Source organism: Leiobunum rupestre, chromosome 3 (genome assembly GCF_980474605.1).
Source record: "Leiobunum rupestre chromosome 3, qqLeiRupe1.1.hap1, whole genome shotgun sequence".
NCBI lineage: Eukaryota > Metazoa > Arthropoda > Arachnida > Opiliones > Sclerosomatidae > Leiobunum > Leiobunum rupestre.
The window spans coordinates 30,333,127-30,346,477 of record NC_143386.1 but is presented as its reverse complement, the minus strand read 5'-3'; the positions used below and the strand labels follow the sequence as shown (position 1 = coordinate 30,346,477).

Here is a 13,351-nt window from a genome sequence, read left to right as displayed (position 1 = left end):
GGGTTTTTAACTTAATCGGGTGATCGACGTATATCTGGCCAGATACGTCGATTCCCGTTCGACTATGGTACTTTCGGTAATTTGCCACACTTTCCAAAATATCTTAATTTTCCCCATTTTGACTTTAAATTCTCGATTGGAGGTTGCCAAGCATTTTTGTGTTTATTTTTAAAATAAATTGTCCGCGCTTGAAACGCGAGATACTCGTGTCTCGAAAAATAAAACACGTGACTCGTAAAATTTAAAAAGAGGAGTTCGTTTTTGATCTTTAAAAAAAAAAGAATACGAAGAAAAGGCCCAGTTTTTATTATCGTTGGAATCGAAGACAATCGGAATGTAAAGACAGTTGATTCAAGAGAATAAATCTAAAACAAACTGAAGTTGAACATATGCAAGTTCAAACCATGTTCCGTTGCGTAACGTTGTAGAGATCCGATTCGCAAACAAGGACTCATCTCTTTTCGTCCACATTGACTGTGAGGACCTTTTACCACCAGTCCCAGTGCTAAGCCATCATCATCAACTCTGCGGCAAAATATCCGCCGGACGTTACCTTCGATATCTTCGAGTACCGCGATCGCATCGATCGCGTTGTATTTGGTCAAACACTTAAATTGAGAGTCATCGTACTCCGGTCAAGGAAAGACGCTAGAACATCGAAGTTTATAAACGTTTCACCATCGGTACGTTCACAAATTGTCAATAGTTTTAAGTTATAGTTATTAGTTAACGTATGGATATTGTTTAATTTTGTGTAGTTTTAGTTTTTAAGTTAGATGATAGGGAATTTGGTGCACCATAGAATAGGATTTTATTTCATTAGACCGTTTAAATAATTTTAACAGTTATCTTTAAAATTAAATATTTCTTGGCAACCTTCATACTCCTTTATTATTTTATACCCCTAGACACCATTTTATATTTACTTTAGCAATTATATAATCGCAGGCCCCAATAGTGAAAGCCTGGCGAAACCCGAAGTTTATTCTAGTTGGAGCGTGGAGTCGGATATTCAAGATTAGACGTGATATATTAAAATTCCATACTCACGCGCTACAACGTATCGTTTGATTATGTATCGCAATCCCTATATGCATAAGGACTGCGTGTAAAATAGGTAATAAGTTTAATTATATAAAATATAAAAATAATTTGAAACATAATACCTTGTTTTTAATTTGACACTGCTTACGTTGTATTTCAAATTTTAATTTCCCGCCAAAATATTTGGGTACTATAATTTGCACTGAAAATTATAATAAATAATCTTTGGAATAATAAATAGATTTTGGCAATCTGGCAACGCTGTTGCTAGTGTAGAAAAGCTGTTCGGAGGTAATGTCACGTTGAGTAGTTCATTCCGTGTACGTGTGCCGTCCGTGTTACGAAAAATTCTTAAACCTCTTTCAAATTTGATGTTTTCGTATTAGTTATACAGGGTGTTTCAATATGCTCGATCAGGCCATTTTTCTCAAAATGTATTTATGCTAGGGTTCTGAAATTTTCAGGGTTTATTTGTTAGGTATGGAAGGCTTTGGTTACTAAATTTCAGAAAAATCGAACGATTTTGTGCCGTGTTGGAAAATTTATTTTTCACCGGTAGGTGTCACGCAAAATGTTTCAAAAGAAAAGTTGTAGGGCATAGTCGAAAGTGTAAAAATAATTTTGGTTCGGTTGAAAAAGACCTATTTTTCACTGAGTTTGGAGGTCGGGGGAAAAACAAGTTGTACTAGCAGGCAATAGCCTTTAACGAATTGTAGGTAACATGCATTTCAGTTATAAGATTTCGAAAAATAAACAAATAATAACTAGCCCAAGTGACAAATGTTTTTTAATGACTTCTACAAAAATGTTTTCAAAAATGCCACCTTCTTATGCAATGCGCAAATATGCACGATGTTGCATATTGCGAAATGCTCCCCGAACCATTTCTGGAGTCAACCGGCGACATGCTTCGATGATTCTTTGTCGTAAATATTCAACGCTCGTCACAGGTGTTTGGTATACGTAGTCCTTTACGAATCCCCAAAGAAAAAAGTCGAGTGGTGTTAGATCAGGAGATCTTGCAGGCCATCGAACAGGACCAGTTCTTCCGATTCATCTTCCAGGAAACTCGTCGTTTAGATATGCAACCACGTCACGATATTGGTGAGGTGGCGCCCCATCTTGCTGGAACCAGATGCGTCTGTACTCGGCCAGAGGAATGTCGTCCAACACGTTGGATATTTCCTTTTGAAGGAACTCCAAGTAGTTTTGACCGTTCAGACGATTTGGCAGGAAGAACGGGCCAATAATTCTGCCACCTAACAGACCAGCCCACACATTTAAGCGAAACTGCACTTGGTGGCGGTGAGGAAATCCCCAGTGTGGATTCTCGTAGTCCCACATATGTTGGTTTTGACGGTTGAAAGGCCCATCTCTTCCGAATGAACAGTCGTCGGACATCAGTAGTTGATCGTGAAAATCCAGGTGTGCGTCAGCCATGAGGCAAAACCAATTGCAGAAGTCGAGTCGGCGCTGTCTATCACCATCATGCAGTCCTTGGTGAAGTGTCGCTCGATAAGGATGAAAATGGTGTCTTTTGAGTGTTCTCCAAACGTAGTTTCGATCCAACCCTAAGTCAAAGCTGGCAGTCCTGACGCTCGCTCGAGGATAGGCGACGAAATAGGCAAGTATGGTGTTTTCCATGTCGATGTCCTGGAGACCACGACCACGAAACCTCGGATTGATATTACCCCAGTTGTCGAAGTCGGGGAAGTCTAAGAACCGTCGTATGACTTGGTCTGCAATTGGGAAATCTTCGTCTAAATAACTGACTTACTAGAGTAGCATTACGACGACCTTCTCCGTAAAATAATTCTAGCATATGAGCGCGCTGATCTCGAGTGTAAAGAGGCATACTGGACACCAATCGGCCAAGCTGAGATAATGTTTTAACTTTGAATTGTAAACGCTTTAAATACTACTCGGACAATTGATATTTCACGTTAAAAAACAACAAAAGAAAAATAAGAGTAATTTTTGGTCTACAAATCTTTGTTTGATGATCTTACTCGTAACCACGTCGAAATGGAAGACGCGTCTTTGTCTACTTTGTCTAATTAGGTGTTGAACGTAATAATTTTCTTAAACAATAACTTTTTGCAGATCTGAATATTAACTACATAGCTGAAAGCATAAGTTCCCTAAAATAAATGTGTGTTGTGACTATGTACGATTGTTTACGTTAAAGGCTATTGCCTGCTAGTACAACTTGTTTTTCCCCGACCTCCAAACTCAGTGAAAAATAGGTCTTTTTCAACCGAACCAAAATTATTTTTACGCTTTCGACTATGCCCTACAACTTTTCCATTGAAACATTTTGCGTGACACCTACCGGTGAAAAAATAAATTTTCCAAAACGACACAAAATCGTTCGATTTTTCTGAAATTTAGTAACCAAAGCCTTCCATACCTAACAAACAAACCCTGAAAATTTCAGAACCCTAGCATAAATACATTTTGAGAAAAATGGCCTGATCGAGCAAATTGAGACATCCTGTATAGTTGAAACCATTGGCCCTCGTAAATGTAAATATGTAACTTCTTAGTTTCTTAATAAGTAATAGAAGTATTTTGGAACACAATTAACGTTTTTGTTGTTTATATTTCTAAGCCTTTGCCAATCCTTGGAAAATAGACAAGTGGAATAGCACCTCTAGGTTTGACCAAACTAAGTCATAAAAGCTAGGTAAGAGAGAGGTTAAGCAGAGCGCTCTAGAAGTTTCAACGACCAAGAAGAAAGATTCTTTAAAATCGTTTAAGCTCGCTTTCATTTCGAGGGCCAACGACAAAGAACACATTTCCGATAGAATTTTAACATATGTTTCTAAAGCAGGGTACACGTTTAAACAGGACTAAAACATAGACGAGAAGTGACTAGAGTAAATGTAGATCGAGTAGCCAACGAAAGCTGCCATGCTTTTTAAAATTAATATTACACGATTTTGCGCCCTTTTTCTCAGTTTTGGCTCCCTAGTTTACACCAACTTTGCTGCCCTAAAATATATTTCAGGTCGAGCCTTAGCCCACCTAGCCCTACCCGTGCACACGCTTAGGACTAACATGTGGCTTTTAGTATTGTCTAAACACAAATTGTTGTTCTTCGTCGTTTCGTGTATTTGATATATCCGCAAATGTACACACGTAACGATTTCTACTTAAACTATTCAAGGCTTAGTCGCATTTCAATTTAAAACCGTATTTACGCTTTTTAAAAATCATTCCGCTAGAAAAATAACAAATTGCCATAACTCCCTATCGATTTGTTGTGCTGAATAAATATGATATACCATATTTTCATTGCAATATTACAAGGATTACACAACGTGCCAGGTATGCTCGTCAAAAATATGGCGTCGTTTTCAAGTTTTAAATTATTGGGCCCGGCTAAATTTAAACGTGGAATAAAACCGTCGAATATGATCACGTGACTCCCGACGTTGTCGTTGACACTTCTAGAGCGATCTGCTGCCTTAACCTCTCTATTAAGGCGGATGCACACATAGTCTTCGCAAGCAAAATTTAACTCGCAAATCGCGTCGCTTAAGCCACGGTCACACTAGAGCCTAAAACCCAGTTTAGGTCGGTTTGTATGCCAGTTTTGACCGCCTACGATAATTCTTGGTTCACACGTGCGAAATCGCTTCACCCCGGTTCGCTTATAGCCAAGGCTTAACGCCATTTCAAATTATGACAATAATTTTGAAAGTACTAAAATGTATCCCAAAACAATTAGTTAATCATGTTTACTATACATATAGTAATATTATTTGACATTATTTAGAATTTTATCCCCTTTATTTTTGAAAATACGAGCAATTTTACTTGTCGTTTTGAAAGCGATTCTAAGCGAACCGACTTGGACGAGTTGCTTCCCGAACCAACACGAAGCGATTTCTCACGTTGGTTTTAAAAACCAGTTAACTAAACGAAGCGAATTTAGGGGTAAGTGTGAACTTAGCTTAAGTGTGATTTAAATGGAAAGGAAGCCATGCCGCATGGGCGCGTCGCGAGAAAATTTGCGGGCGAAATCGCTCGCAAACCTTATGCGTGTTTCCGTCTTTAGTCTTTACATTGTCCGAAGTTAATAGGCCTAAAGAACCACGAGACGAGAAATGGGTCGTAATCTTTTCTGTTTGGCACCTTTGCCCCAATTCATTACGTCGTCACACGACGATGTAGTGCACTGGCGCATACATATTTCGACCTTACGCTTTCCGATTTTATTTATTTTTAATAAAACGGGTAACGTTAAAGCAAGGAGGATAGCAGGTTAAAGCATAGAGGCTTTCGTTGGGCTTCCTAATCGAAAATAAAATTAAAAAACGCCTAATTTATTTCATGGGCCTTAACATTTCAAAATTACATAGACATTATAATAGAAGCTTTTGAGTGTAAGCATTGGTAAAATTCTTTAAAAATTTAGCTTTAAAACACAGGTTAATATCGTATGTTTATATATTTTAAAGAAAGAAATTTCCGCACTACGTTATCTATATTTCCCCGTATTTATGACGGATCCACAAATTTACCACCAGGTTTTACAAAAGCTAGGGTTATTGGCGTAAATTACGTTAAAACCGATACTCCCTAAAATGCATAGGTGGCATGGTTCCGGCATAGGTCGATTTCCTACCGTAAACATTACAACTATAGCAAGTAAACCAAGGAGCGGAATCACTATTTATAAGGCATTGTTGTTTTGTATCAGGCAAAACTCTTTTTGCAGCTCTCTGGCATAGCTCCATAAAATCGACCGACGCGACATCGGCCACGAGAAACGTGGTGGTTGGGATTCGCCGGACTTAGCGCGCGATTCCGAGGGGGGATCGAAGTCTTCGGCGAGTAATGTCTCGTGATGGCGACACGCACTCGCTTCGCTTGAGCACCGGGGGCGCACGGCGCCCCCAACCCCATACTAAAAAATGCTATGGGTCATCTATAACGCAACCTAGAGGACAGCACCAAGCCTTACACACCAGGTAAAGTCGGGCGTGGAATGTATTCTATCCCTACGAATCTCGACAAAAAGAGCTATGCCTGATTCAAAACAACAATGCCTTATAAATAGTGATTCAGCTCCTTGGTTTACTTGCTATAGTAGCCACGTTTACGGTAGGAAATCGACCTATGCCGGAACTATGACAACTATGCCACCCATGCAATTTAGGGAGTAGCGTTAAAACCTTTTCGTGACGCGTTTTAGCAGACGATTTTTTAATTCGTTTAAGTCAAATTTCAATTTGAAACAATCGTTACTTAGATAATTTCAGGTATGGCGGAGGATGACGAATCGATAAAAGCACATACAGAGAAGATGAATGCCGAAATTGACAAAGCCCACCCTAATGAAGCAATTGTCGAAGAGAAGATGAGAAGAACCGCTTTATATCGACAAAAAATGTCGTTTTCCGGGAAAAGAGTAGAGGAAATTGTAATTAAGTTTCCCATTCTAGTGAAAACAAACAAAGTAATTATTTATCTTGTTAATAATATCTTATGACGGTTATTTTATTGTATGTTTTAGCTCGTCAAAGAATTTAATATACTTCCAAACATGAGCCCATCGGCAGAAAAGGTGTTGGTTCATCATATGGAACCAATAGCATCGCGCGTTATTGAGCTTTGCAAAAGAAAAAAACACGCAAAACATATTTTAGACCTTCTGAGGCAAAAGGAGGAAGTTTCATCAAAAGAAACCTTGAACGGTATTATAAAATAAATTAGAATCTCTCCCTTAAATTATGACAAATATTTTCTTGGTCTTAAGTTTTCCAGTTGAATGCTAGCTTACTTTTATTGCCTTTTTGAGGAGTCTCTAGACCTTTACTTCACAACATCAGTATGAACAACGTCTTGCTGTTAACATAGCGCTATTTGTTAACCTAGTTTTTATTTTAAGAAACAAAAAAGGACAACGCCGATGATGGTCTTTTCAAACACTGATGTTTTAAGCGCCAATGTGACTGTTGAAATTGAAGATGTATCGTTCGATGTCAAAACTGTTCCTGATGTGGTAACTTCATTAATTTCCGGATAATACACTTTCCAAATTGAATATCATACAAATCTACAGAAAACAATGGAATATATTCAAAACGTTATCTTTAATATTAGCGCGGAAAAAATTTCTGTTATTGTAACCAATGTCGTAAATAAATTGAGCTAAATAAAAAGCATCTAGTCATTAGCTAATGTGGTTATTTATAATAAGAGACTTATGGTTACGTTGGTTGGAATCCTTTTCTAATATGGTTGGAATCCTTTCCTACAATGATGGGTTTCCGTGCAACTATGGTCGAAATCCATTCCGAATATGGAGAGTTTCCGTTTAAGTATGGTCGGGATCCATTACTAATATGGTTGGTCTCCGTTCAACTATAGTCGGAATCCTTTCCTACACTGGTGGGTTTCCGTGCAACCATGGTCGGGATCCATTCCTAATATGGTTGGTTTCCGATCAACTATGGTCGGAATCCTTTCCTACAATGGTGGATTTCCGTGCAACCATGGTTGGGACCCATTCCTAATATGGTTGGTTTCCGTTCAACTATGGTCGGAATCCTTTCCTACAATCGTGGGTTTCCGTGCAACTATGTCCTAAATCCTTTCCTAATCTGGTTGTTTTCCGTTCAACTATAGTCGGAATCCTTTCCTACACTGGTGGGTTTCCGTGCAACCATGGTCGGACTCCTTTCCTACCATGGCGGGTTTCCGTGCAACTATGGTCGGAATCCATTCCAAATATGGTTGGTTTCCGTTCAACTATGTTCGGGATCCATTCCTAATATGGTTGGTTTCCGAGCCACAATGGTCGGAATCCTTTCCAAATACGGTGGTTTTTCCGAGCAACAATGGTCAGAATCCATTCTTACAATGGTTGGTTTCCGTGCAACTATGGTTACACCAATTTCAGCACTTTGCACACTGAAATCTTTGTGCAAATTTGCCCAAGGTTAAAAGTGCGTAGAATAGGTCGAACATCCATGCTATCTCAGAGTCAGCACTGTGAAGCCTAGAATTGTCGGCTTATATTTACCCCATGTACGAGAGACCAATATAAAATATAAAACAAAAACTTTATTAACCAGTTAGGCATAGTTGAACAGAGGAAAAATGATAAAAGAAATAAACGAAAACCTCTTTAGGAGAGGAAGAAAAATCGCGAGTCCTTCGTCGTTGGCTCCAGGAAAAAAAAATGTCACATGCGGCATTCTGAAGTATTCTGACCTTATTGACATTTCTCTATTATTAATGTTGATGCGTATAAAGTATAAATGATAAAGGAGATTGTAACAATTTTTACCTCTCCGAGGGAACAAAGTCCCCTAGGAGGGGTTATACAATCACCGTGTCTGTGGGTGGGTGTGTGTGTCCTGCGAACGCGTTCGCATTTTCCGTGCAAAGGTTAATCATTGCGTACGCTATTACTCGAAAGCTATTACTCGAAATCTCTGCGTTCGCAGTTTTTCGTAGTGTTGGCAAAACCACCGCGTGACGGTGAGCGTTAACAGATGGATTTAGTTTGGGTGGTGTTTTTTCGTTAACGTTCACCCTCGTGACGGTTGTGTTCAATCGTCGAAATCCCGCGAGCAAGGATTTTCCCTCTATAAACTGTACTATAACGTGTCGGAGTTCAGCGCCTCGCTCGGTTTATATATTGGCTTCAATGTAAAAACTATTCTAAAAAAATAATCCGCTAGAGGCGCTCACGTCATACACATCTTTTGCTCATAAGTTAACACAGAAACGTCAACGAATAAGATGGCCGCTGTAGCGCGAGAGATCAAAGTTGGCCGTGTTCGCCCAGTTTCGTTTTAGTATTACTTTGTTATTCTAGAAAATTCGAAAACAGAAAATACGTCAATAATCTAGCCAATTATAGGTGCTGAAATAAATAACACTTCTTGGCGAAAGGCAGAAGCTAATACACAGACTATGGACTTGCAAGGTACTCTTTATATATGGTACTTGCCACTGTGGCCTAAAGAGGTGTCCGAAATAAGGAGTAGTTCGAAATTTCCATTGCGTTCTCCTTTGATGGCCTTGAAACTCAACAAATTAGAAAAATAGCCGCGGTTTTTTGACCAGTTTGCAAACTATTTTAAATATCAAATACTTTTTCCTTCCCTTTTCGAATATTCGCCTATTCCATTTGGTGTTCTATTATTTGGTCTTACCAAATATTTTGCACACCCCTATATTTTTATATTCTGGTCATTTGTTATTAATTATTATATTTGTATATACAATATATCAAAATAAATTTTTATTAAAAAAAGTTCTATTGTGGAATACAAATACACAAGGAATTAAAAATGGAATACTGTAAATTAAAAACTATTTCCTGGCCTTTCGACTGGGGTTGGGTAGCCTACATTCTTCTTTTGGCACTTCAATTTTACCAAGCAACCTTGCTTTAGACCCTGCTTGGACTTCTGGGGTCAATTTTCTGCAGATTAAAATAAATTTAATTATACAGGGTGTCCACTAAAAGACTAAAGACATGGTTCAATGTCATTCAACTTTACACTAGCAAATGTGCCCCTGCATGAGCAATGTTCCATAGAAATTGGAAATTTTTCATAATAAAAATTTATCAGTGATCATTTTTGGTTTTTTAATGGCGACCCTGTATGTTTGTTATTAAATATTTGGTTGATTTTGCACAAACCTCTTTCCTGGCGTAAGAGTAGGCAATCCTGACTTCCTGCTGGGAGTAAGGGGAGTCACTGGAATCATAGATCTGCGACTAGGGGTTGAAAAATGGCCACCACTTGTATTTGAAGCGGGCATCAGGGATTTGCGACCAGGTGTAGAAATGGTTCGATCATTCTTCTGCGGGGTAGAGACAACTGGTTTGGGAGTTCGAGGTTTGTCAGCTGCTGTTGATGCTTTAGCTGGCGTTGTTGGAGCATTTTGGCAAGGTTGTGGATCGCGAATGGGATTCTTTTTCGTCACTGCAGGGGAGTTTTGGCTAACTTTAATTGGTCCTGGTTTTCTTTTAGGAGCCGCAATTGTTGGAAAGTTTTAAATAATGGCCGGGCGAGTGCTACAAACTGGAACTGCGTGTGGTTTACTACATACTTTTGCACCACCAGACTGCACAAATATTAGAAATTAAGTCATTAAGACTATTTTTAAAAACTTAAAGAGCTTACATTTGGAGTTCTTGAATGATTGTTAAAAGATTTGGATTTAATCATCTGTAGCTTGGTGATTTTAGGATCCTTAATTCTAGATGGCGTAGATGGTCCAGACAGATGACGAGTTCTTGCACTGTTGAAAAAAGAAAACATGTTAAGCAAATGTTATTTAAAATATTTAAAACAAATTTGGGCTCTACTTGGATTTATCTTCAACAAGGTACGTATCCTTACGAATAGATGGTACTCTACAAAGCGAATTCTGTTTGGTATCCTCTAATTTTGAAACCTGATCAACTACAATCGGTCTTTCCACATTATCTACAAGTCCATGGGCTTCCACAGTGTAGGTGAATTTACGACCAGAATTCTCCATAACGTTGGTTGTTTCCAATTGTTCTTTAGCCGAGTTATCACTTGACTTTTCTAGTTGGATTTTTAAATTGTGTGTGGTGGGATATGGTGAACTCTGCGAGTCTTGCTCAGACGGACTATAAAACACAGGGCTATCATTATCAGTTGATGTAGACACCAATTTCACAGTTCGTGAGACTTCAGGTTGATGATTGGCTAGGGCCGAATCATTCTCCTTCCCAGAGCTATTCACACTGTCAGATTCCAAACGCCAATGAGGTGAATATTGTGACGATTTATTGGAAGAGAGACTAGAGCTTCTATTAGAAGCACTCGAAGCTATTGAACCCAGAATTGGTGAAAATGCCATTAACTTCGATGTTAGTTGATTGCGTGGCAAGGAAAGGCGGCGTGATATTTTATTTGCCTCCCTGGCAATCTCAGGATTCCACAAGTTGCCAAGATCAATGGATGCCATATTTTCTTCAAGTTCAATTTTAGAACTGAAATAAAACAATCGTTACTAACGTCTCAAAGCGTTTCTCTTGAAATGTAACATAAGTTTCGGAAACCTTTCTTCCAGAATGTCTGGTAATCCAGAAAGTTGAAATTCAAATTTCTCATTTTCTATCTCATCTAAGAATCCAAATTGTGTTCACTCATGCCAAATAAAATACTAGTAATAAATCTAGAAAACTATACTAACCATCCAGTAGCGAGTTCGGATACTCATCAATCTTTAGTTCTCCATCACACTTGGAATTCTCCATCTCTAAACCACTTACAGCACTGCAATGCGACACTTCTCCCATATCGCTAAGATGCAGAATATCTGACATGCTGAAACTACCCCGAGTTATCGTTGAAATTAAGATCCACTAGGATAGCGTTAGACACAAATTATGACAAAACAAGTGGGAAAGCCCCTTAACTGTAACCAAGGCTCTTTATTAACAAAATAAACTCACTCGTCTCACTAGCATCTATATTATCTCGCTGTGATATAACCTCACCTATTTATATAAACTTAAATACTACGTGTTTGTTGAGAATTAACTTAAAAAAATCATGAAAAAAAACCTCTTCAAAAATGTTTTTTCCATTTACTAAAATATTAGACAAATCATTTTTGAAATGTGAGGTTAAAAAATTTGATTGGCTAAGATAAGAAAGATAAGAAAATCTCCGTGGAAAACCTATCGCCATCTAGACGGGACATACGGAACTTTTAGTAAACAAGGCAGCCACCAAAATCATAAATTTCACGGGGGGGGGGGGGCAGAATAACGTGTAAAAGGTTGGGGTATATGGCTGGAAGCCTTCACACCATGCCCACAGGAGAGCAGTGGCGGTGTCAAATCAAAGTTATTTGAACTAATAATATGGCGAGCAACAACTTTCTAATTGGAACCAAATCCGTAAACCCAACGGTTGCCTGGGTAAAATTGAAGTGCCAAAAGAAGAATGCAAAGGAATATCTAGGCTGCCCAGTCCCAGTCGAAAGGCCAGGAAATAGTTTTTAGTTTACAGTATTCAATTTTTAATTCTTTGTTTTGTTTGTATTCCGCAATAGAACTTTTTTTAATAAAAATTTATTTTAATATACTGTGTATACAAATATAATAATTAATGAAAATTCCCAAAACAAATGACCAGAATATAAAAATATGCTCAAAATATTTGTAAAATTGTTAAAAGAGGGTGTTAGGCTCTGACACTGGTCTACTTCTTATTCTTTGGACTGTCAAAAATAATATTGTATTGTAAAAAAAATTAATTAATAGAATTACGCAGGGTAGGTCTCCGGTCGAATAGCGCGACAGTTCGAAGATAAATATGCTATGGGAGCTTGGTATAGAATTTCGAGTTCTGTAGTAGTTTGCCCGTGAACTGATGAACGAGTTGGGTAAAATGACCGAGATTGCGATCGAGGTCTCCATTTGGGGAAGGCTAATTATAGTTTCTTTGATGGTGGGGCCACATAAGCACGTGTTTCTGGGAAGCGGGAAAATCAGTCACGCGATGTAAGGGGAGGATCTACCTCAAGCTCATCCCGAATTTGGAAAACAATTACGTGGCCCTTCAACGTTTTGAACCGAAAACGATTTATTTGTTTAGTTAGTTAAATATAGTGATTTTTACCTCTCCGAGGGGACAAAGTCCCCTAGGAGGGGTTATACAACGACCGTGTCTGTCTGTGGGTCTGTGGGTGGGTCTGTCTGTCTGTCAGGCCTGCGAACGCGTTCGCATTTTCGGTGCAAAGTGTAATCACTGCGTACGCAGTTTCTCAAAGGGTTGGCAAAACCACCGTGTGACGGTGAGCGTTAACGGATGCATTTGCGGTTTGGTTTGGATGGTGTTTTTTCGCTCACCGTCGTGACGGTTTGGTGTATTACGTTTTTGTAATGTTTATGCGTAGGTTGTGAGTGTTGAATTTGTTGTGTTTCTGTTCTGATGGTTGTGCATGTTGAGTTTGTTGTGTTTATATGGGCGTTTTCTCTCCAACTTCTTCTTAATGACTTTGGGACGGACCGAGTGCTGAGTGTAATGCTACCTCTCAACGTCCAATGGCAGGGTTTCCACCAGTTGTACACGGTATTCGTCTTAGCATCAATTTGCGATCGCATCGGTCGGGATTTGAACCCGAGCCCTCCTGATTGACAGGCTGACGTTCTACCACAGACCCACCGACACTTGTTACGCCTTATTGAAAATTAGACCTTCAGCTTTATCGGAAGCGTATTTAATAGAGTACGAAATTTTGGTTTAATTGAAATAGAATTGAAATTGAAATTATTGCATCGAAGAAA

At 38.8% G+C, this 13,351-nt stretch overlaps 1 protein-coding gene across 1 annotated transcript; it reads right to left on the bottom strand.

The window, feature by feature from the left end:
- Positions 1–10,383: 10,383 nt before the first annotated feature.
- On the bottom strand, positions 10,384–11,387 carry LOC149951442 (uncharacterized). Its single transcript, XM_090169088.1, has 3 exons — positions 11,248–11,387; positions 11,114–11,177; positions 10,384–11,044 (listed from the first exon to the last, which is right to left on the bottom strand). Exons 1-3 carry the CDS (start codon positions 11,378–11,380, stop codon positions 10,384–10,386), a joined length of 858 nt encoding a protein of 285 aa, XP_090025214.1. The 5' UTR covers positions 11,381–11,387.
- Between the last annotated feature and the right edge of the window lie 1,964 nt (positions 11,388–13,351).